The following is a 26275-nucleotide window of genomic DNA, read 5'->3' on the forward strand; positions in this document are numbered from 1 at the left end:
ATGAAATAAAGGAATTATCAGGGGAGATATATATTTATGTATTCTTTGCTAGACCTTTAGTGAGAAATACTCATGGTATTAAAACCAGGATATGGAAATTGCTGTAAGTAAAATTACAGTTTCTCATTGCTTTATCCAAAAGAGAACATTTCAACAGTTTTCTGAAAATGCAAATATCTGTCCATAAAAATTATATTTCATTAGAATTTTCATTTCCAAGAGTTATCACTTTGTTTCATATTAATGTTTTCTTTGTGTTCCCATATTTATTAATGATGTATGTTCTCTTACATTGTTCTTCCAGATGGGAAGCGATGGCGCTTTACGCCTTAGTAACTCTGCACTGAATAATGAGTTTTTTGCTTATGCGGCCCAGGGTTGGAAACAGAGATTATCAGAAGGTAAATGTGACTTGATCCTACCATTATGTGTAAAAAGCATGAATATAAGGTAATAATTACAACTTAGTGTACTTTTCTATGTTTGTTTACCATGCTCACCATTCTAGTCATTTTCCAAGTGAGATAGCTTGCTGCCCAAAGTGGATTGACATAAACCTCTACATAATCCCTAAGAAGTTCTAACACATCACTCTGTTTCCTTACATTCTTTTTATTTTGGTCTGTCTTATTTATTTCTAGTGGTTTGCAGTTGATTTTACTCTAGCATTGTATTTGTTGACATAGCTGTTCAGTTATTTTTTGGGTCTACTGCTTTGACTCTTCTTTGAGTAGGTGGAAACACTCTCAGAATTCTTCAGAGCCCCTGCCTCTTATATATACCCCTCTTTATCCTGTTGACGTTTTAGGTTTGTATTCATTTTAGAGAGAGGATGCAGCTCAAGAGTTTTTAGTGTCACACGATAAATACAGTATTTTAACTGTCTTACTAAACAATGCTTACTTGTACAAGGATTCAGCTACCCAACCCTTTTGTAGTCTGTAGATTGTGGGTGCTCTTGTTATGTATATAGCCTGACATACAAGAGTATTTCCTGGGGATTTACAGATCATGGCAGTGCTGTCAGCTCTCCTCTGTTATATGACTGCCCAGTTTCCTTTTAACCTTAGATAAGCATCCAAGGGGATATATTGTGGTAGGATTAAAAGGGATCCAGATTCCATGTGTTGTTTACGCCAGCTGTATTCATTCATATGATCCAGTTTTGCTTCAGCTACATACAGCCTTCTAAAGATCAGGTTGTGTGTGCTTTTATTTTCTTAGTTTCAGCAATTGTCTCCATATTTGCATACATCTCACTTATGTGTCTTTATGACATCTTTTCTTTTACAAGATATGATGAGTCCACGGATTTCATCCTTATAGGATTACACCTCCTGGTCAGCAGGAGGAGGCAAAGAGCACCACAGAAGAGCTGTATATATAGCTCCTCCCTTCCCTCCCACCCCATTCATTCTCTTTGCCTTTGTTAGTGATAGGAAGAGGTAAAGTGAGGTGTTATTTTCACAAACATAGCAAGAGAGTGGATTCCCCAAATTGAGGGATTTCCAAAAGTCTAGGCTTAATCAGCACAACGGTTGTGCTGATTAAGCCTAGACTTTTGGAAATCCCTCAATTTGGGGAATCTACTCTCTTGCTATGTTTGTGAAAATATCATTCTCTAGGTAGCACCTGTTTCTTTTACAATAAGTATCTGAGTGCAGCTGTCCTGTTCTGTTTTGTTTACTAAAGTGAGGTGTTAGTTTAGATTCTTCAATCAAGAATTTTTTATTTTTTAAATGGTGCCAAAGTGTACTATTTTACTACCGGGCAGCTTCTGGAAGATCCAATTATGCTTGGGAACTTGTGGGATTTTAGTCTCACTACGCCTCCCTTATTGCTGCTGCCTGGATGTGGACTTAGTGAATTTGCTTAAGACCCCCATCATTTTTCACAGGTCCTCAGGAGGAAGAGTGGACCTCCTGACACTGTGGATATTTTCATGCTGTTCCTCAGCATGGAGGTAAGTGCAGTCTTTTTATTCTGGGGCTTGGAAGCAGATACTCAGAACTGACTGTACTCTATCATTGGGGTTTATGGGCCTTGGTGAGGGTATCCCTGTGCAAATATGTGGATGTCATGAGCTACATTAATAAAGGATGAAAACACACACATTATTTTCTCCAGACAGTCCGGCATTTCAATAATTTTACCCAGGAGCGCTGGGAGGCTTTCTATAGTCCTCAGATGTGAGAGTACTGTGGCGGGCATAACTCTATTTATTTTTGTGAGGCTGACGCTGGGGAATAGACTGTTAGACAGGTTTTTGCAAATTAAGTATTTCTGTACATGGCGTTAATGCCTTTATTTTTCCCGGGCTCTGTGCATTCCTTTCCGCCCACGAAGGGCGGGACTTGAGTTCTTGAGTTTGCGCGTTTACTGTGCAGTTACGCATCTGTTAAGTCCCGGTGCTTGGAAGCAGTGTATTCGTACAGCCCCTAAGTCTGCTTGTCACAATATTTTACAACCGGTCTTAGGCACGCTGGTAGGAGAATAGCGGTGGTCACACGGAGGCAGGTAGGAGCCGCAGCGGAGCTGTGGCGGGGTGACTGTGAGTAACGGGGTGCTTCATAAACAGCTCCCCATGTGAGTTGTGCGAGGTATACATTGACTGCACCTGACTGCTAAATTTTTTAATTTAATTTTGGGCTTAATAAAAAGCTTTGGCAAAAAGACACAGTACTCTACATTTGCTGCATTTTCTGTTCTGATTGTTTCTCAGGGATTGACCACGTTGGTTCTTTGCATCTGCTACAATGGACATTGAGCAAAGTACATGTCCCATGTGTTTAGATGCCACTGTGGAACCACCTGTTACACTTTGTGACACTTGTGTTGAGAGAGCCTTACAATGTAAAGAGAAAATATTTTTTTAATAAAGATATTTTTAAAGAAGGGCTCAGTCTGATGAGATTCAGGGTATGCCGCAACTTTCTCCCCAAGCGTAACAGCCTTTAACGCCCGCTCAAGCGACGCCATGTTCTTCATTGGCGTCTGCTTCTTTCACTTTGCAGGATATGGCTGCAGTTATGTCATCTACTCTAACAGAAGTGTTATCTAAGTTGCCAGTGTTATAAGGCAAACGCAGCAGGTCAGAGGCCCATGTGGTCCCTGCGACTTCTGATGTTTTTATGGCTATCTCCGATGTACCCTCCCAGGGATTGGAATTGGGGGTTAGGGAGACCCTTTCTGAAGGTGAACTGTCTGACTCAGCAAGTGCATTACCTCAGACAGATTCGGAAGTCATGTCCTTCAGATTTAAACTTGAACATCTCCGCCTGTTGCTGCGGGAGGTTTTTATGACTCTGGACGACTGTGACTCTATTGGGGTACCTCCAGAGAAATTGTGTAAGATGGACAAATACTTAGAAATTCCTTCTTACTCTGATGTCTTTCCGGTTCCTAAGAGAATTACGGAAATTGTTACACGGGAATGGGAAAGCCCGGGTATCCCGTTCTCACCTTCCCCTATTTTTAAGAAGATGTACCCTATAGCTGACACCATTCGGGACTCTTGGCAAACGATCCCTATGGTGGAGGGAGCTATTTCTACCCTGGCTAAATGTACGACTATCCCTATTGAGGAAAGTTGTGCCTTCAAAGACCCTATGGATAAAAAGTTGGAGGGTCTTCTAAAGAAGCTTTTTGTTCACCAGGGATATTTATTACAACCGACGGCCTGCATTGTACCAGTCATAACTGCGGCTGCCTTTTGGTTTGACGCCTTAGAGGAGTCTCTTAAGACTGAGACTTCTTTAGAAGAGTTAATGGACAGAATTAAGGCCCTTAAGCTGGCTAATTCTTTTGACACAGATGCCGCATTTCAGATTGCCAAATTGGCGGCTAAGAATGCCGGATTTTCCATTTTAGCGCATAGAGCTTTATGGTTAAAATCTTGGTCTGCGGATGTGCCCTCTAAATCCAATCTTTTGGCTATTCCCTTTAAGGGACAGGCCCTATTCGGACCTGATTTGAAAGAAATAATTTCTGATATTACGGTAGGTAAGGGTCATCTCCTCCCTCAAGACAAAACATCTAAGCAAAGGGGACGACAGAGTAATCTTCGTTCCTTTCGTAATTTCATAGGAGTTCCCCCTTCCTCTGCCGCTAAACAGGAAGGGAACTTTTCTCAAGCTAAAGCCATTTGGAGACCTAACCAGGCTTGGTACAAGGGTAAACAACACAAGAAGCCCGCTGCTGCTCCCAAGACAGCATGAAGGGGCGGCGCCCGATCCGGGACCGGATCTAGTAGGGGGCAGACTTTCTCTTTTCGTCCAGGCTTGGATAAGAGACGTTCAGGATCCCTGGACACTGGAAATCATGTCTCAGGGATATCAGCTGGAGTTCAAAAACTCCTTCCCATGGGGAAGGTTTCTTCTTTCACTATTGTCTGTAGACCAGATAAAAAGAGAGGCATTCTTACGTTGTGTAAAAGACCTCTCCACTATGGGAGTTATTTGTCCCGTCCCAATACAGGGGCAGGGGTTTTGCTCAAATCTTTTTGTGGTTCCCAAAAAAGAGGGAACGTTCCCACCCATTTTAGATCTCAAGAGTCTAAACAAGTTTCTCAGAGTTCCATCCTTCAAGATGGAGACTATCCGGACAATTCTCCCATTGATCCAGGAGGGTCAATATATGACTACCGTGGACTTAAAGGATGCATATCTTCATATTCCTATTCACAGAGATCATCACCAGTTCCTTAGGTTTGCCTTTCTGGACAAACATTTTCAGTTCATGGCCCTTCCTTTCGGGTTGGCCATGGCACCCATGATCTTCACGAAGGTTCTAGGTTCTCTGCTGGTGGTTCTCAGGCCGCGGGGCATTGCAGTGGCGCCTTATCTGGACGATATTCTGATCCAGGCGTCGTCTTATCAGCTGACAAAGTCTCATACCGACATTGTTCTATCCTTTCTAAGGACTCACGGGTGGAAGGTGAATCTAGAAAAGAGTTCATTAATACCACAGACAAGGGTTCCTTTCCTGGGAACTCTAATAGACTCTATCCATGAAATTTTTTTTTGACAGAAAGTTAAAGATTCTGAATACATGCCGGACCCTTCAGTCCAATCCTCGGCCATCAGTGGCTCAGTGCATGGAGGTAATTGGATTGATGGTGGCGGCTATGGACATCATTCCGTTTGCTCGGTTTCATCTCAGACCTCTACAACTGAGCATGCTCAGGCAGTGGAATGGAGATTATGCAAATTTGTCTCCTCAGATAGATCTGGATCAGGAGACAAGAGACTCTCTTCTTTGGTGGTTGTCGTCGGATCATCTGTCCCAAGGGACGTGCTTCCGCAGACCCTCATGGGTGATAGTGACAACGGACGCCAGTCTACTAGTTTTGGGTGCAGTCTGGAATTCCCTGAAGGCTCAGGGCGTGTGGACTCGGTCGGAGTCTCTACTTCCAATCAATATTCTGGAATTGAGAGCAATATTCAATGCGCTTCAGGCTTGGCCTCAGTTGGCTTCGGCCAAATTCATCCGATTTCAGTCGGACAACATCACGACGGTGGCTTACATCAATCATCAGGGAGGAACAAGGAGTTCCTTAGCGATGACAGAAGTATCCAAGATAATTCGGTGGGCGGAGGCTCACTCTTGTTATCTGTTAGCAATCTACATCCCAGGAGTGGACAACTGGGAGGCGGATTTTTTTAGCAGACAGACGTTTCATCTGGGGGAATGGGAACTCCATCCGGAGGTCTTTGCCACCCTGATTCTCAGGTGGAGCAGACCGGAAATGGATCGGATGTCGTCTCGTCATAATTCCAAACTCCCGAGATACAGATCCAGGTCCAGGGATCCTCAGGCCGAACTGATAGACGCCTTGGCAGTGCCTTGGTCGTTCAACCTAGCTTATGTGTTTCCACAGTTTTCTCTCCTTCCCCGGGTGATTGCACGGATCAAACAGGAGAGGGCTTCAGTGATTCTAATCGCTCCTGCGTGGCCTTGCAGGACTTGGCATGCCGATCTGGTGGACATGTCCTCTCTGCCACCGTGGAAGCTTCCATTGAGGCAGGACCTTCTCATTCAGGGAACATTCCATCATCCAAACCTAATTTCTCTGCAGCTGACTGCTTGGAGATTGAACGCTTGATTTTATCTAAGTGGGGGTTCTCTGATGCGGTCATTGATTCCTTGATTCAGGCACCCAAGCCTGTTACTAGAAAGATTTACCATAAGATATGGCGTAAATATCTTTATTGGTGCAAATCCAAGGGCTAATCATGGAGTAGGATTAGGATTCCCAGGATTTTATCTTTTTTCCAAGAAGGATTGGAGAAAGGGATGTCAGCAAGTTCCTTAAAGGGACAGATTTCTGCTTTGTCTATTTTGTTACACAAGCGTCTGGCAGACGTTCCAGATGTTCAATCTTTTTGTCAGGCACTGACTAGAATACGGCCTGTGTTTAGACCAATTGCTCCTCCTTGGAGTTTGAATTTAGTTCTTAATGTTCTTCAAGGGGTTCCGTTTGAACCTATGCATTCCATAGATATTAAGTTATTATCTTGGAAAGTTTTATTTTTGGTTGCTGTTTCTTCTGCTCGCAGAGTTTCTGAGCTTTCGGCTTTACAATGTGATTCTCCTTATCTTATTTTCCATTCTGATAAGGTGGTGTTACGTACCAAACCTGGTTTTCTTCCTAAGGTTGTTTCTAACAAGAATATTAATCAGGAAATTGTTGTTCCTTCCTTGTGTCCTAACCCTTCTTCTAAGAAGGAACGTCTGTTACATAATTTGGATGTAGTCCATGCCTTGAAGTTCTACTTGCAGGCGACTAAGGATTTTCGTCAAACATCTTCATTATTTGTTGTTTTTGCTGGGAAACGTAGGGGTCAGAAAGCTACGGCTACCTCTCTTTCTTTTTGGCTGAAGAGTATCATCCGTTGTTCATACTTTTTCCAAATTTTCCATATTTGATACTTTTGCCTCGTCTGAGGATGTTTTTGGGAGAAAGGTTCTTCAAGCAGTGGTGCCTTCCGTTTAGGTTCCTGTCTTGTCCCTCCCTTTCATCCGTGTCCTATAGCTTTGGTATTGTATCCCATAAGTAAGGATGAAATCCGTGGACTCGTCATATCTTGTAAAAGAAAAGGAAATTTATGCTTAGCTGATAAATTTATTTATTTTACGATACGACGAGTCCACGGCCCACCCTGTCATTTCCTGAGACAGGTCTATTTTTGTTAAACTTCAGTCACCTCTGCACCTTGGCTTTTCCTTTCTCTTCCTAACTTCGGTAGAATGACTGGAGTGGGAGGGAAGGGAGGAGCTATATATACAGCTCTGCTGTGGTGCTCTTTGCCTCCTCCTGCTGACCAGGAGGCGTAACCCCATAAGTAAGGATGAAATCCGTGGACTCGTTGTATCGTAAAAGAAATAAATTTATCAGGTAAGCATAAATTTCCTTTTTGCAGTATAACATTAAGAGGAAATGAAATTCAAAATGTTTCTTTTATGATTCAGACATAGCATGTGATTTTAAACAACCTTTCAATTTAGTTTTATTATGAATTTTCTTCATTCACTTGGAATCTTTAGTTGAAAAGCATACCTAGGTAGGCTAAGAGGTACCTGCTGATTGGTGGCTGCACATAAATGCTTCTTTTCATTGGTTCACCAGATGTGCTCAGCAGCTCCCAGTAGTGCATTGCTGCTCCTTCAACAAAGGATACTAAAATAATGAAGAACATTTGCTAATTGGATAGTTGCTTAAAATTTCACTCTCTATCTGAATCATGAAAGAAAAAATGTGGATTTCATGTCCCTTTAATGTTTCCTTTTTTGCTTAACACATTTCTTTCATTTAATTGGCAAGAGTCCATGAGCTAGTGACATATGGCATATACAATCCTACCAGGAGGGGCAAAGTTTCCCAAACCTAAAAATTCCTATAAATACACCCCTCACCACACCCACAATTTAGTTTTACAAACTTTGCCTCCCTATGGAGGTGGTGAAGTACGTTTAATTTGAAAAGGTTACCAATGGCACTACCTTTGTGTAATAGACCTATTTATATCTTCAATTATGCCACTACAATACAGCAAGATGTGGGTGCATGGTGTATGAGTATGAATATTGGAATTACAGAGGAAAAGCATACACTTGGGCTGCACTCCTAGGTCTGGTTGCAAATTAGTTGCAAATAATAATCACTTAGTTGCTGATCCAAGATTGGAATGTGGGAAGAGGAATAGACACTAAATTAAAATATAACTTTTATTGGGTTTAACAATTAAAATAGGAAAAATCATTAAAACCACACTTAAGTACCGACTGTAGTATGTAGAACTTTAATAACCGAATTTGTGTTTCAGTTAAGCAGTTATACCTGCTTGCATGCAAGCCTAATATACCTATCTAACGTAGTACATAACTTGTAAATTACCAGTAGTAGTGATAGGTTGGCTTAACACTCTATATTAATACGTGTGTGCGAGAATAGAGTAAAAGGTAAGTCCACTTTCAATCAGACAGGTAGTTAAACCATGACTGATTGAGTATTATCATATAGGAGTTTAATAGACTAGCGTTGTAATGACACACAATATAGTGACTCAATGTGCCTAAACTTCTCCTAAATATTCATATGATAAACCACAGTATAGGAAAGGTGAATATAATTATAGGAGAAAGGTTGTGCTAAAATATTGGTTAGAAGCTTGCCACCTGTTTATTTTAGCATTGTAACATTCACAGGTTCACTTGTTATATTGTATCCGGCTTTATGTTACGGATAATTCACCATGTGTTATTTGGCCGGTATGTCTATATATTATTTGACCCAAGAGTTATAGGTAATACAGTTAATGCTCTTAGTATTATTTAGCCGGTATGCATCAACATTCGATCGACCCAAGGGGTTGCAAATCATACAAGGCAAATGCGGTATCAATTGAACGTCTGTAGCGTAGGTTTTATTAGAGCTGTTTAAATATTGGTCGTGCAGCGTCTAAATAATTGAAGTATCAGTCAGATGTGAGCTGTATGAGCTCAATACTGTTTAGCCGGTATGCACAAATATAGTATTGACCCAAATCACTGTGAATAATACGGGGCAAATAAAATGCCGGTCAATTATTTGTAGCGTGGGCTCCAATAAAGCTAAGCAGACATTGGCCGTGCAGCGTCTAAGCAAATAAACTAACAGTCAGATGTGAGTAGCGTAAATTCAGTTGAAACTGAATGGACATTAGTCGTGCAGCGTCTAGATCCAATACTTGTCACACACTTAGTTCTCATATAGATTATTAAATTTAATAAGGCAAGTGAGATGCCGGTTAGTTGTTTGTAGCATGGGCTCTAATAGAGCTAAGTAACTACGTTAGATAGGTATATTAGGCTTGCATGCAAGCAGGTATAACTGCTTAACTGAAACACAAATTCGGTTATTAAAGTTCTACATACTACAGTCGGTACTTAAGTGTGGTTTTAATGATTTTTCCTATTTTAATTGTTAAACCCAATAAAAGTTATATTTTAATTTAGTGTCTATTCCTCTTCCCACATTCCAATCTTGGATCAGCAACTAAGTGATTATTATTTGCAACTAATTTGCAACCAGACCTAGGAGTGCAGCCCAAGTGTATGCTTTTCCTCTGTAATTCCAGGTGGTGAAGTACGTTTGTGCTTGATTTTCTTCTGTGATATGCGCTTATCAGCATTTTGAAGCCCGATTCCTCTGAGTACAGTGAATGTCAGAGGGATGTGAAGGGAGTATTACCTATTGAAATCTATGGTTTTCCTCGCGGGAAATCTTTTCAAAGGTTCTCTGTTATCGGTCGTAGAGATTCATCTCCTACCTCCCTTTTCAGATCGAGGATATACTCTCATATTCCATTACCTCTACTGATAACTGTTTCAGTACTGGTTTGGCTATCTGCTATATGTGGATGGGTGTCTTTCGGTAAGTATGTTTTTATTACTTAAAGGGACACTGAACCCAAATTTTTTCTTTCGTGATTCAGCAACTTTCCAATTTACTCCTATTATCAAATTTTCTACATTCTCTTGGTATCTTTATTTGTAAAGCAAGAATGTAAGTTTAGATGCCGGCCCAGTTTTGGTGAACAACCTGGGTTGTTCTTGCTGGTTGGTGGATAAATTCACCAACCAATAAACAAGTTCTGTTCAGGGTCTAAACCAAAAATAGGCTGGCTCCTTAGCTTAGATACCTTCTTTTTCAAATAATGATAGCAAGAGAATGAAGAAAAATTGATAATAGGAGTAAATTAGAAAGTTGCTTAAAATTGCATGCTCTATCTGAATCACGAAAGAAAAATTTGGGTTCAGTGTTCCTTTAAGACACTCTCAGCTATGGTTTGGCACTTTATGTATTAATGTAAAGTTCTAAATATATGTATTGTACTTATATTTGCCATGAGTCAGGTTTATGTATATTTCCTTTTGCAGACTATCAGTTTCAAAAATTGGGAAAACATATTTAGGAAGTTATTTTTTTTTTTCTTACCTGGGGTATAGTCTTTTCTTTAAAATTGACTGTTTTCATTAATTTCCACGGGAAAAATTAGGCTTGCGAGGTCGCAAAATGCTAATATTTATTGCCTCATTCTTGGTGCGATAATTTTTTTGGTGCAAAGGTACATTCGGTAACGCAAATTCGCCATTTCCAGCGTCTTAGTTGACGCCAGGTTCCTTGCACAAGGTTGCGTCTGCCATGACGCGAGTTGCTTCATTTCCGGATGTTGTTAGCGCCAAAAAATTTCATTTTGCGTTGCGCGTCATTCTTGGCGGCAAATTATTTATTTATTTAAACTCCACTTCCTATATGGGTCTTGCCTTTTTCTATGCTCAGAGGGCTATGCTGTTTGCATTTTTTCCCATTCCTGAAACTGCCATATAAGGAAATTGATCATTTTGCTTTATATGTTGTTGTCTCTCTTACATTTGCAAGATGTCTCAATCTGATCCTGTCTCAGAAACCACTGTTGGATTCCTGCTGCCTGATAACAGTTCTACCAAAGATAGTGGTAGCGGTAGTATGTAACAGTTGTCATGATAAGCTTTTACATGCAGAGAATGTATCCATCAGTACTAGTACAAAGCCTGTTGTTCCTTCAACATTTAATGTACATTATATCCCTGTGAATATAAAAGATTTTATTGCTGATGCGATTCAGAAGGCTTTGTCTGCTATTCCGCCTTCTAATAAACGTAAAAGGTCTTTTAAAACTTCTCATAAGGTTGATGAAATTTCAAATGACTGACAACATACTGATTTATCCTCCTCTGATGAGGATCTATCTGATTCAGAAGATCCTACCTCAGATATTGACACTGACAAATCTACTTTATCTCTTTAAGATGGAGTATATTCGTTCCTTGTTAAAAAAGGTGTTGATTACTTTGGATATTGAGGAAACTAGTCCTCTTGATATTAAATCTAATAAACGTTTAAATTCTGTTTATAAACCTCCTGTGGTTACTCCAGAGGTTTTTCCAGTTCCTGATGCTATTTCTGATATGATTTCAAGGAATGGAATAGGCTTAGTGCTTCTTTTATTCCTTCTGCTAAGTTTAAAAAGTTGTATCCTTTGCCAGCAATTAGATGGGAGTTTTGGGAAAAAATCCCCAAAGTTGATGGGGCTATCTCTACTCTTGCCAAACGTACTACTGTCCCTATGGAAGATAGTACCTCCTTTAAGGACCCTTTAGATAGGAAACTTGAATCTCATCTAAGGAAAGCTTATTTATATTCTGGCTATCTTCTCAGGCCTGCCATTTCTATGGCTGATGTTGCAGCTGCATCAACTTTTTGGTTGGAAAGTTTAGCGCAACAGAAAACAGATCCTGATTTGTCTCGCATTGTTCGCTTGCTTCAACATGCTAATCATTTTATCTGTGATGCTATTTTTTAATCATCAAAATTGATGTTAAATCTATGTCTTTAGCTATTTTATCTAGAAGAGCTTTGTGGCTCAAATATTGGAATGCTGACATGGTTTCTAAGTCTAGATTACTATCTCTTTATTTCCAAGGTAACAATTTATTAGGTTCTCAGTTGGATTCAATTATTTCAACTGTTACTGGGTGGAAGGGAGTTTTTTTACCTCAGGATAAAAGATCTAAGGGTAAATCTAAAGCTTCTAATTGTTTTCGCTCTTTTCGACAGATTAAGGAACAGAAAGCCAATCCTTCCCCCAAAGAATCTGGTTCTAATTGGAAACTCTCTTCAAGTTGGAATAAATCCAAGCCTTTTTTAAGAAACCAAAGCCAACCCCTGAGTCTGCATGAAGGTGCGGCCCCCATTCTAGCTCAGCTGGTGGGGGGCAGATTACATTTTTTCAAAAACATTTGGGCAGATTCTGTCCAAATTCAATGGATTCCGAGAATTGTCTCTCAAGGGAATAGAATAGGATTTAGAGTAAGACCTCCTGTGAGAAGAGATTTTCTCTCCTGGGTTCCAGCAAATCCAGTGAAGGCTCAGGCTTTTCTGAAGTGTGTTTCAGATCTAGAGCTTTGAGGGGTAATTATACCAGTTCCATTTCAGGAACAGGGTCTGGGGTTTTATTCAAATCTATTCATTGTCCAAAAGAAAGAAAATTCATTCAGGCCAGTTCTGGATCTAAAAATTTTGAACCGTTTTGTAAGAGTGCCAACTTTCAAAATGATGACTATAAGGACTATTCGGCCTTTTGTTCAGCAAGGTCATTATATGTCCACGATAGACTTACAGGATGCATATCTTCATATTCCAATTTATCCAGACCACTATCGATTTCTGAGATTCTCTTTTCTAGACAAGCATTACCAATTTGTTGCTCTTCCATTTGGACTAGCGACTTTCAAAAGTTCTCGGTGCCCTACTCTCTGTAAACAGGGTATTGCGGTGTTTCTTTATTTGGACAATATTTTGGTACTAGCTCAGTTTTCACATTTTTCCGAATCTCACACAAATCAACTAGTGTTGTTTCTTCAAAGACATGGTTGGAGGATCAATTTACCAAAAAGTTCCTTGTTGCGTCAGACAAGGGTCTCCTTTTTTGGTTTCCAGATAGATTCAGTGTCCATGACTCTGTCTCTAACAGAAAAGAGACAAATGAAATTGGTTTCAGCCTGTCAGAACCTTCAGTGTCAATCATTCCTTTCAGTTGATATGTGCATGGAGTTTTTAGGTCTCATGACTGCAGCATCGGATGCGATCCCCTTTGCCCATTTTCATATGAGACCTCTCCAGCTTTGTATGCTGAATCAGTGGTGCAGTGTTTATACAAAGATATCACAATTAATATCCTTAAATCCCAATGTTCAACTTTCTCTGACTTGGTGGTTAAATCACCACCGTATAATTCAAGAGGCCACTTTTGTTCATCCAACCTGGACTGTAATCACAACAGATGCAAGTCTTTCAGGTTGGGGAGCTGTCTGGGGATCTCTGACAGCACAAGGGTTTTGGAAATCTCAAGAGGCGAGGTTACCAATCAATGTTTTGGAACTCTGTGCTATTTTCAGGGCTCTTCAGGTTTGGCCTCTGTTGAAGAAAGAACCATTCATTTGTTTTCAGACAGACAATATCACAACTGTGGCATATGTCAATCATCAGGGTGGGACTCCAGGTCCCCTAGCTATGAAAGAAGTATCTCGGATACTTTCTTGCGTGGAATCCAGCTCTTGTCTAATTTCTGCGGTACATATCCCAGGTGTAGACAATTGGGAAGCAGATTATCTCAGCCGTCAGTCTTTACATCCGGGGGAGTGGTCTCTCCATCCAGATGTGTTTTTTCAGATTGTTCAGATGTGCGGTTTTCCAGAAATAGATCTGATGGCTTCCCATTTAAACAAGAAACTTCCCAGGTACCTGTCCAGGTCCAGGGATCCTCAGGCGGAGTCGGTAGATGCGTTAGCAGTTCCTTGGTTTTACCAACCTGCTTATATCTTCCCGCCTCTAGTTCTTCTTCCAAGAGTGATCTCCAAGATCATCATGGAACATTTGTTTGTGTTTCTGGTAGCACCAGCATGGCCTCACAGGTTCTGGTATGCGGACCTTGTCCGGATGTCCAATAGTCAACCTTGGCCACTTCCTTTAAGACTAGACCTTCTGTCTCAAGGACCGTTTTTCCATCAGGATCTCAAATCATTGAATTTGAAGGTATGGAAATTGAACGCTTAGTGCTTAGTCATAGAGGTTTCTCTGACTCAGTGATTGATACTATGTTACAGGCTCGTAAATCTGTTTCTAGGAAGATTTATTATCGAGTTTGGAAGACTTATATTTCATGGTGTCCTTCTCATAAATTCTCCTGGCATTCTTTTAGAATTCCTAGAATTTTACAGTTTATTCAGGATGGTTTGGATAAAGGTTTGTCTGCAAGTTCCTTGAAGGTACAAATCTCTGCTCTTTCTGTTTTATTTCACAAAAAGATTGCTAAGCTTCCTGATATTCACTGTTTTGTTCAGGCTTTGATCCGTATCAAGCATGTCATTAAATCAATCTCTCCTCCTTGGAGTCTTAATTTGGTTTTGAAAGCTTTACAGACTCCTCCTTTTGAGTCTATGCATTCTTTCGATATTAAACTACTTTCTTGGAAAGTGTTGTTCCTTTTGGCTATCTCTTCTGCTAGAAGAGTTTCTGAATTATCTGCTCTTTCTTGTGAGTCACCTTTTCTGATTTTTCATCAAGATAAGGCAGTTTTGCAGATTTCATTTACATTTTTACCTAAAGTTGTGAATTCTAACAACATGAATAGGGGAATTGTTGTCACCTCTTTGTGTCCTAATCCTAAGAATTCTTTGGAGAGATCCTTACATTCTCTGGATGTTGTAACAGCTTTGAAATATTTTGTTGAAGCTACTAAAAATTTCAGGAAGACTTCTAGTCTATTTGTTGTCTTTTCTGGTTCTAGGAAAGGTCAGAAAACCTGCCATTTCCTTGGCATCTTGGTTAAAGATTTTGATTCATAAGGCTTATTTGGAGTCGGGTCAGGCCCCGCCTCAGAGATTCACAGCTCATTTTCATTATTTAAGACCCCATTCCTATATGCCTCTTGCCTTTTCTCTATGTCAGAGGGCTATGCTGTTTGCATTTTTTTCCCATTCCTGAAACTGCCATATACGGAAATTGATAATTTCGTATGTTGTTTTATTCTCTTACATTTGCAAGATGTCTCAATCTGATCCTGTCTCAGAAATCACTGTTGGTACTCTGCCGCCGGATAACGGTTCTACCAAAGCTAAGTGCATTTGTTGTAAACTTGTGTAGGTTATTTTTCCAGCTGTGGTTTGTAATAGTTGTCATGATAAACTTTTACATGCAGAAAATGTATCCATTAGTAGTAGTTAATTACCTGTTGCTGTTCCCTCAACATCTAATGCACAAGATATACCTGTAAATTTAAAAGAATTTATTTCTGATTCTATACAGAAGGCTTTGTCTGCCATTCCGCCTTCTAATAAACGTAAAAGGTCTTTAAAAACTTCTTATAAAGTTGATGAAATTTCAAATGACCAACAACATACTGAATTATCCTTCTCTGATAAGGATCTATCTGGTTCAGAAGATCCTGCCTCAGATATTGACACTGACAAATCTTCTTATTTGTTTAAAATGGAGTATATTCGTTCTTCGTTACAAGAAGTGTTGATTACATTGGATATGGAGGAAACTTGTCCTCTTGATATTAAAACTAGTAAACATTTAAATTCTGTTTATAAACCTCCTGTGGTTATTCCAGAGGTTTTCCCAGTTCCTGATGCTATTTCAGATATGATTTCTAAGGAATGGAATAGGCCTGGTACTTCTTTTGTTCCTTCTTCAAGGTTTAAAAAAATTGTACCCTTTGCCAGCATTTTCTTTAGAGTTTTGGGAAAAAAATCCTAAAGTTGATGGGGCTATCTCTACTCTTGCTAAACGTACTACTATTCCTATGGAAGATAGTACTTCTTTTAAGGATCCTTTAGATAGAAAACTTGAATCCTATCTCAGGAAAGCCTATTTATATGCTAGTCATCTTCTCAGGCCTGCAATTTCTTTGGCTGATGTTGCCGCTGCATCAACTTTTTGGTTGGAACATTTAGCGCAACAAGAATTGGATTCTGATTTGTCTAGCATTGTTTGCTTACTGCAACATGCTAATCGTTTTATCTGTGATGCTATTTTTGATATCATCAAAATTGATGTTAAATCTATGTCTTTAGCTATTTTAGCTAGAGGAGCTTTGTGGCTTAAATCATGGAATGCTGACATGACTTCTAAGTCCAGATTGCTATCTCTTTCTTTCCAAGGTAATAAGTTATTTGGTTCTCAGTTGGATTTGATTATTTCAACTGTCACTGGGGAGAAGGGAGTTTTTTAGCCTCAGGATAAAAGACCTAAGGGTAAATCTAAAGCTTCTAACTGGTTTCGTTCCTTTCGACAATATAAGGAACAGAAATCTAATCCTCCCCCCAAGGAATCTGTTTCTAGTTTGAAACCTTCCTCAAACTGGAAAAAATATAAGCCATTTAAGAGATCAAAGCCAGCCCCCAAGTCCGCATGAAGGTGCGGCCCTCATTCAAGCTCAGCTGGTGGGGGGCAGATTAAGATTTTTCAAAGATGTTTGGATCAATTTGTTCCAAAATCAATGGATTCAGAGTATTGTCTCTCAAGGGTACAGAATAGGATTCAGAGTAAGACCGCCTGTGAGAAGATTTTTTCTCTCACACATTCCAGCAAACCCAGTAAAGGCTCAGGCTTTCCTGAAGTGTGTTTCAGACCTGGAGTCATCAGGGGTAATAATGCCAGTTCCGTTTCAGAAACAGGGTCTGGGGTTTTATTCAAATCTATTCATTGTCCCAAAGAAAGAAAATTCATTCAGACCAGTTTTGGATCTAAAGATTTTTAATCGATATGTAAGAGTACCAACTTTCAAGATGGTGACTATAAGGACTAATTCTGCCTTTTGTTCAGCAAGGGCATTATATGTCCACAATAGACTTACAGGATGCATATCTTCATATTCCGATTCATCCAGATCACTATCCGTTCCTGAGATTCTCCTTTCTAGTCAAGCATTACCAATTTGTTGCTCTTCCTTTTGGTCTAGCGACAGCTCCAAGAATCTTTTCAAAGGTTCTTGGTGCCCTACTCTCTGTAATCAGAGAGCAGGGTATTGTGGTGCTTCCTTATTTGGACGATATCATGGTACTTGCTCAGTCTTTACGTTCTGCAGAATCTCACACAAATCAACTAGTGTTGTTTCTTCAAAGACATGGTTGGAGGATCAATTTACCAAAAAGTTTTTTGATTCCTCAGACAAGGGTAACCTTTTTAGGTTTCCAGATAGACTCAGTGTCCATGACTCTGTCACTAACGGACAAGAGACAAGTAAAATTGGTTTCAGTTTGTCGGAACCTTCAGTCTTAATCATTCCCTTCAGTGGCTATGTGCATGGAAGTTTTAGGTCTCATGACTGCAGCATCGGACCCGATCCCCTTTGCTCGTTTTCATATGAGACCTCTCCAGCTTTGTATGCTGAACCAATGGTGCAGGGATTATACAAAGATATCACAATTAATATCCTTAAATCCCAATGTTTGACTCTCTCTCTGACTTGGTGGTTAGATCACCATTGTATGATTCTAGGGGCCTCTTTTGTTCGGCCAACCTGGACTGTGATCACAACAGATGCAAGTCTTTCAGGTTGGGGGGCTGTTTGGGAATCTCTGACAGCACAAGGGGTTTGGAAATCTCAAGAGGTGAGATTACCAATAAATATTTTAGAACTCTGTACGATTCTCAGAGCTCTTCAATTTTGGCCTCTGTTGAAGAGAGAACCGTTCATTTGTTTTCAGACAGACAATATCACAACTGTGGCATATGTCAATCATCATGGTGGGACTCACAGTCCTCAAGCTATGAAAGAAGTATCCCGGATACTTATTTGGGCGGAATCCAGCTCCTGTCTAATTTCTGCGGTTCATATCCCAGGTATAGACAATTGGAAAGCGGATTATCTCAGTCGTCAGACTTTACATCCGGGAGAATGGTCTCTCCACCCAGATGTGTTTTCTCAAATGTTTTCTCAAATTGTTCAGATGTGGGGGCTTCCAGAAATAGATCTGATGGCATCTCATCTAAACAAGAAACTTCCCAGGTACCTGTCCAGGTCCAGGGATGCTCAGCCGGAAGAAGTGGATGCGTTGACACTTCCTCTGTGTTATCACCCTGCTTATATTTTCCTGCCTCTAGTTCTTCCAAGAGTAATCTCCAAAATCATCATGGAGCGATAGTTTGTGCTGCTGGTGCCTCCAGCATGGCCTCACAGGTTTTGGTATGCGGATCTTGTTCGGATGTCCAGTTGCCAACCTTGGCCTCTTCCATTAAGGCCAGACCTAATATCGCAAGGTCCGTTTTTCCATCAGGATCTCAAATCAAATTCAAATTAAATTTGAAGGTATGGAAATTGAACGCTTAGTGCTTAGTCATAGAGGTTTCTCTGACTCAGTGATTAATACTATGTTAGTAAATATGTAAATATGTTTCTAGAAAGATTTATTATCGAGTGTGTAAGACTTACATTTCATGGTGTTCTTCTCATAAATTGTCTTGGCATTCTTTTAGAATTCCTAGAATTTTACATTTTTTCCAGGATGGTTTGGATAATGGTTTACATTTCTATTCGGAACTTAATACATAATAGCGTTATACAAATGCGTAGCAGATCTTTACTGATGAAAACAGAGAATCTCTGTGCCACACGCTGAATCCTGCTCACAGCGGTACCTTGCTGTTCTGAGCCTTACGGAATTACCTGAATTGCCGGCTGCCGATTGGAGGTCACTGGGTGACGTACATCAGTCGAGGTGTGTCTGTCGGGCGACTCTGAATAGTCCCAATTTGCGTTCAGAGGCACGCCATCTGTGCCGCTCCGTTTGTGAGTATTTTGTACTACGGGGGGAAGCTTCATCGTGTGGGAATTTTATCCAGTTCGACCAACGATACTGTTTTATGTTTTGGCGCCTCTCTTCTTTCTCTCCCTTCTATCACAGCCAGGAATCCATTTGGATTACCATCGGGAGTGCTGCCATCAAGTTCGGTGTCTCATTACTACAGTCTACATCCAAGCACTAGCGCACCCTCTGAGGTCCTTTTTTCTATGGATAAAGGTTTATCTGCAAGTTCCTTGAAAGGACAAATCTCTGCTCTTTCTGTTTTATTCCACAGAAAAATTGCTAAACTTCCTGATATTCACTGTTTTGTACAGGCTTTGTATCGTATAAAGCCTGTCATTAAATCAATCTCTCCTCCTTGGAGTCTTAATTTGGTTTTGAAAGCTTTACAGACTCCTTCTTTTGAGCCTATGCATTCTTTGGATATTAAACTACTTTCTTGGAAAGTGTTGTTCATTTTGGCTATCTCTTCTGCTAGATGAGTTTCTGAATTATCTGCTCTTTCTTGTGAGTCACATTTTCTGATTTTTCATCAAGATAAGGCACTTTTGCAGATTTCATTTACATTTTTACCTAAAGTTGTGAATTCTAACAAACAACATGAATAGGGAAATTGTTGTCCCCTCTTTGTGTCCTAATCCTAAGAATTCATTGGAGAGATCTTTACATTCTTTGGATGTGGTAAGAGCTCTGAAATATTATGTTGAAGCTACTAAAGTTTTCAGGAAGACTTCCAGTCTATTTGTTAGCTTTTCTGGTTCCAGGAAAGGTCAGAAGGCTTCTGCCGTTTCTTTGGCATCGTGGTTAAAGCTTTTGATTCATCAAGCTTATTTGGAGCCGGGTAAAACCCCGCCTCAGAAAATTACTGCTCATTCTACTAGATCAGTTTCTACTGCTTTGGCTTTTAAGAATGAAGCTTCAGTTGATCAGATTTGCAAAGCAGCAACTTGGTCTTCTTTGCATACATTTACTAAATTCTATCATTTTGATGTATTTGCTTCTTCGGATGCAGTTTTTGGTAGACAAGTTCTTCAGGCAGCTGTTTCAGTTTGATTCTTCTGCTTCTGATTTAAGTTTTTTCTTTTCAATTATGAGACTAAACTTATGTTTTGGGTTGTGGATTAATTTTTTTCAGCGGAAAATGGCTGTTTTTATTTTTATCCCTCCCTCTCTAGTGACTCTTGGGTATTGCTATCCCATACGTCATTAGCTCATGGACTCTTGCCAATTACATGAAAGAAAACATAATTTATATAAGAACTTACCTGATAAATTAATTTCTTTCATATTGGCAAGAGTCCATGACGCCCACCCTTTTTATGGTGGTTATGATTTTTTTGTATAAAGCACAATTATTTCTAAATTCCTTTGTTGATGCTTTTTACTCCTTTCTTATCACCCCACTACTTGGCTATTCGTTAAACTTAATTACGGGTGTGGTGAGGGGTGTATTTATAGGCATTTTGAGGTTTGGGAAACTTTGCCCCTCCTGGTAGGATTGTATATCCCATACGTCACTAGCTCTTGGACTCTTGCCAATATGAAAGAAATTAATTTATCAGGTAAGTTCTTACATAAATTATGTTTTTTTTTTTGTTTTCTGGTCTCATATTGGGTTAAAAAGTTGCTAACTTAATTACTTGACCTGTTTGATTTGGCGTGCTATTATTTAAAAATTGAGTAAAGTGAAGATCCATTTTCCATTTCTGTGGCTTTTTTCCAATGACATTTTTATGATAAACCAGATTTATCCAATGTCACTTGGATTTTTGGACATGCAAACTAAGATATAGAGGCTTCTAAAATATTGATCTGCATACCCATGTGTTAAAAAGTTGTCCACCATTGGTCTGTATAATAAAGGTAATATTTTAATATACTTGAAAAGGGCCAGTTCTGTGATTATATTCTTAGTAACATACAAAACAAATATTTGTATACCTGCAGTTCTAAAGGCTGTAAAATTAAAATATATCATAATAATGTTCCCCTGAATATGTTGATTTTTTTTTTTTCTTTATTGAACTGTTATCGTATTGTATCAATGTTATGAGCTTTCAGCATATTGTAATTTGTTTGCGATTAATTTTATATGTACACATCAGTTCTGCTGTCTTTATGTGTGCTTCTAAACGTCAAAACATTTGTTTCTTGTGCATCATTGCTCACTGGACGTTAGGCAGCTAAACAAAAATGACATTCTATCCCTATTTGTGAGTACTTTATCCACTAATCTCTGTCCATCGCACATCCTTTTGCTGGAAATCTGTAGATCCCACAAGCAACCACAACCCTTTTGTCTCTTGTGCTTTTAAGGTGACCCACATGCTGTAGATTTGGACCTCCAATAAATTGTGTTATAGCATTTTATATTTTATTTTACAAGTTTGAGGCTTACCTTTGTCATTAGTCTGTCTGTCTGTCTGGAAATCACTGTCCTTAGGATGTGAGCTTCAGAGATGTACTGTACACTAGTTTTCTCTTGTTAAGTGTGTTCAGTCCACGGGTCATCCATTACTTATGGGATATATTCTCCTCCCCAACAGGAAGTTGCAAGAGGATCACCCAAGCAGAGCTGCTATATAGCTCCTCCCCTCACATGTCATATACAGTCATTCTCTTGCAAGTCTCAACATAGAAGGAGGTCCGCGAGAGGAGTGGTGTTTTATACTTAATTTATTTCTTCAATCAAAAGTTTGTTATTTTTAAATGGCACCGGAGTGTGCTGTTTTTTCTCTCAGGCAGTATTTAGAAGAATAATCTGCCTGCGTTTTCAATGATCTTAGCAGACGTAACTAAGATCCACTGGCTGTTCTCGCACATTCTTAGGAGTGGGGTAACTTCAGAAAAGGGAATAGCATGCGGGGTCCCCCGCAAATGAGGTATGTGCAGTAATATTTTCTAGGAATGGAATTGACTAAGAAAACACAGCTGTTACCCATATGATGTAAGTACAGCCTTTAATGCAGCAGTAGTGACTGGTATCAGGCTGATAAATGTATGCGCAGTTGAGTTATTTTCTAGGGACTAGAATTTGACTGAGAAAACACTGTTAATACTGAAATAAATGTATGAGCCTTAACTGCAGTAGAAGCGACTGGTAGCAGGCTTAGTGATAACTTTGCATAACACTGGAAAGTTGTTTTTTAAAACGTTTACTGGCATGTTATTCGTTTTGTGAGGTACTTTGGTGATAAATCTTTTTGGGCATGATTTTTTTCCATATGGCTAACGTATATTTCTGCATAGAAACCGTTGTAACAGGTCTCCCACTGTTGTAATATGAGTGGGAGGGGCCTTTTTTAGCGCCTTGTTGCGCAGTTAAAATTCTTGCACAGTCTTCCTGCTTCTTCCTCCTTGATCCAGGACGTCTCCAGAGGGCGCAGGGGTCTTCAAAATTCATTTTTGAGGGAGGTAATCAGTCACAGCAGACCTGTGACAGTGTATTTGACTGTGATAAAAGCGTTAAATCTTAAATTGATTATCCGTTGTTGGGTATTGAGGGATTAATCATCCGTTTGCTAGTGGGTGCAATCCTCTGCTTAATTCATACATTTTCTGTTAAAATTGTTGGCTATAACTGAATTAGTTCATTGTTATTTCAACTGTGACAGTTTTTTTGTGTTTTTAAAAGCGCTGCAGCGTTTTTTCTATTGCTTGTAAATTTATTGAAAGATTTTTTCCAAGCTTGCTAGCTTCATTGCTAGTCTGTTTAAACATGTCTGATACAGATGAATCTGCTTGTTCATTATGTTTAAAAGCCAATGTGGAGCCCAATAGAAATATGTGTACCAATTGTATTGATGTTACTTTATATAAAAGTCAGTCTTTACCGGTAAAGAAATTATCACCAGACAACGAGGGGGAAGTTATGCCGCCTAACTCTCCTCACGTGTCAGTACCTTCGCCTCCCGCTCAGGAGGTGCGTGAGATTGTGGCGCCAAGTACATCAAGGCCCTTACAAATCACTTTGCATGATATGGCTAATGTTATGAAAGAAGTATTATCTAATTTGCCTGAGTTAAGAGGCAAGCGCGATAGCTCTGGGTTTAGAACAGAGCGCGCCGATGACACGAGAGCCATGTCCGATACTGCGTCACAATTTGCAGAACATGAGGACGGAGAGCTTCATTCTGTGGCTGACGGATCTGATCCGGGGAGACCGGATTCAGAAATTTCAAATTTTAAATTTAAGCTTTGGAACCTCCGTGTATTGCTAGGGGAGGTGTTAGCGGCTCTGAACGATTGCGACACGGTTGCAATCCCAGAGAAATTATGTAGGCTGGATAAATACTATGCGGTACCGGTGTGTACTGACGTTTTTCCTATACCTAAAAGGCTTACAGAGATTATTAGCAAGGAGTGGGATAGACCCGGTGTGCCCTTTTCCCCTCCTCCGATATTTAGAAAAATGTTCCCAATAGACGCCACCACACGAGACTTATGGCAGACGGTCCCTAAGGTGGAGGGAGCAGTTTCTACTTTAGCCAAGCGTACCACTATCCCGGTGGAGGATAGTTGTGCTTTCTCAGATCGAATGGATAAAAAATTAGAAGGTTACCTTAAGAAAATGTTTGTTCAACAAGGTTTTATATTACAGCCCCTTGCATGCATTGCGCCCGTCACTGCTGCAGCGGAATTCTGGTTTGAGTCTCTGGAAGAGGCTATTCGCACAGCACCATTGGATGAGATTATGAACAAGCTTAAAGCCCTTAAGCTAGCTAATGCATTTGTTTCGGATGCCGTTGTGCATTTAACCAAACTAACGGCTAAGAACTCCGGATTCGCCATCCAGGCGCGCAGAGCGCTATGGCTTAAATCCTGGTCAGCAGATGTAACTTCTAAATCTAAATTGCTTAATATTCCTTTCAAAGGGCAAACCTTATTCGGGCCCGGTTTGAAAGAAATTATTGCTGACATTACTGGAGGTAAGGGTCACACCCTTCCTCAGGACAGGGCCAAATCAAAGGCCAAACAGTCTAATTTTCGTGCCTTTCGTAATTTCAAGGCAGGAGCAGCATCGACTTCCTCCGCTCCAAAACAGGAAGGGACTGCTACTCGTTACAGACAGGGTTGGAAAGGCAACCAGTCCTGGAACAAGGGCAAGCAGGCCAGAAAACCTACTTCTGCCCCTAAGACAGCATGAAGAAATCGCCCCCTATCCGGAAACGGATCTAGTGGGGGGCAGACTTTCTCTCTTCGCCCAGGCCTGGGCAAGAGATGTCCAGGATCCCTGGGCGTTGGAGATCATATCTCAGGGATACCTTCTGGACTTCAAAACTTCTCCTCCACAAGGGAGATTTCATCTGTCAAGGTTATCAACAAACCTAATAAAGAAAGAGGCATTTCTACGATGTGTACAAGACCTCTTAGTAATGGGAGTGATCCACCCGGTTCCGCGGACGGAACAAGGGCAAGGTTTTTACTCAAATCTGTTTGTGGTTCCTAAAAAAGAGGGAACCTTCAGGCCAATCTTGGACCTGAAGATCTTAAACAAATTCCTAAGAGTTCCATCGTTCAAAATGGAAACTATTCGAACCATCCTACCCATGATCCAAGAGGGTCAGTATATGACCACAGTGGACTTGAAGGATGCCTACCTTCACATACCGATTCACAAGGATCATTATCGGTACCTAAGGTTTGCCTTTCTAGACAGGCATTACCAGTTTGTAGCTCTTCCCTTCGGGTTGGCTACGGCCCCGAGAATTTTTACAAAGGTTCTGGGCTCGCTTCTGGCGGTACTAAGACCGCGAGGCATAGCGGTGGCTCTGTACCTAGACGACATCCTGATACAAGCGTCAACTTTTCAAAATGCAAAGTCTCATACAGAGATAGTTCTAGCATTTCTGAGGTCGCATGGGTGGAAAGTGAACATGGAAAAGAGTTCTCTGTTCCCACTCACAAGGGTTCCCTTTCTAGGGACTCTTATAGATTCTGTAGAGATGAAGATTTACCTGACGGAGTCCAGGTTATCAAAAATCCTAAATGCTTGCCGTGTCCTTCATTCCATTCCAAGCCCATCAGTAGCTCAGTGCATGGAAGTAATCGGCTTAATGGTCGCGGCAATGGACATAGTGCCATTTGCGCGCCTACATCTCATAACTCTGCAACTATGCATGCTAAGTCAGTGGAATGGGGATTACTCAGATCTGTCCCCTTTACTAAATCTGGACCAGGAGGCCAGAGATTCTCTTCTCTGGTGGTTGTCGCGGGTTCATCTGTCCAAAGGAATGACTTTTCGCAGACCAGATTGGACGATTGTAACAACAGATGCCAGCTTACTAGGCTGGGGTGCAGTCTGGAACTCCCTGAAGGCTCAGGGATCGTGGACTCAGGAGGAGAAGCTCCTCCCAATAAACATTCTGGAATTAAGAGCAATATTCAATGCTCTTCTAGCTTGACCTCAGTTAGCAACACTGAGGTTCATCAGATTTCAGTCGGACAACATCACGACTGTGGCTTACATCAATCATCAAGGGGGAACCAGGAGTTCCCTAGCGATGTTGGAAGTCTCGAAGGTAATTCGCTGGGCAGAGTCACACTCTTGTCACCTGTCAGCAATCTACATCCCAGGCGTGGAGAACTGGGAGGCGGACTTTCTAAGTCGCCAGACCTTTCATCCGGGGGAGTGGGAACTTCACCCGGAGGTGTTTGCTCAACTGATTCTTCGTTGGGGCGAACCGGAGCTGGATCTCATGGCATCTCGCCAGAACGCCAAGCTTCCTTGTTACGGATCCAGGTCCAGGGACCCGGGAGCGGTGCTGGTAGATGCACTAGCAGCCCCTTGGGTTTTCAAGATGGCTTATGTGTTTCCACCATTTCCGTTGCTACCTCGACTGATTGCCAGGATCAAACAGGAGAGAGCATCAGTGATTCTGATAGAGCCTGCGTGGCCACGCAGGACCTGGTATGCAGACCTAGTGGACATGTCGTCCTGTCCACCATGGTCTCTGCCTCTGAGGCAGGACCTTCTAATTCAGGGTCCTTTCAACCATCCAAGCCTAATTTCTCTGAGGCTGACTGCATGGAGATTTAACGCTTGATTCTATCAAAGCGTGGTTTTTCGGAGTCGGTTATTGATACGTTAATATAGGCTCGGAAACCTGTTACCAGAAAAATTTACCATAAGATATGGCGTAAATATTTATATTGGTGTGAGTTACTCATGGAGTAAGGTTAGGATTCCTAGGATATTGGCTTTTCTATAAGAAAGTTTAGAAAAGGGTTTATCCGCTAGTTCGTTAAAGGGACAGATTTCTGCTCTGTCTATTCTTTTACACAAACGTCTGGCAGAGAATCCAGACGTCCAGGCTTTTTGTCAGGCTTTGGCTAGGATTAAGCCTGTGTTTAAAACTGTTGCTCCTCCGTGGAGCTTAAA

General features: G+C 40.7%; 1 protein-coding gene across 1 annotated transcript in view; it reads left to right on the forward strand.

Annotated features, from left to right (window-relative positions):
• Window positions 1–26275, forward strand: part of ASXL3 (ASXL transcriptional regulator 3) — a 539404-nt gene that overhangs the window by 493683 nt on the left and 19446 nt on the right. Inside the window, exon 10 of the mRNA XM_053715008.1 lies at window positions 305–401. Coding sequence (XP_053570983.1) covers window positions 305–401 — 97 coding nt within the window. The remainder of the gene's footprint in view (window positions 1–304; window positions 402–26275) is intronic.

This window comes from Bombina bombina, chromosome 5 (assembly GCF_027579735.1).
Source record: "Bombina bombina isolate aBomBom1 chromosome 5, aBomBom1.pri, whole genome shotgun sequence".
Lineage (NCBI taxonomy): Eukaryota > Metazoa > Chordata > Amphibia > Anura > Bombinatoridae > Bombina > Bombina bombina.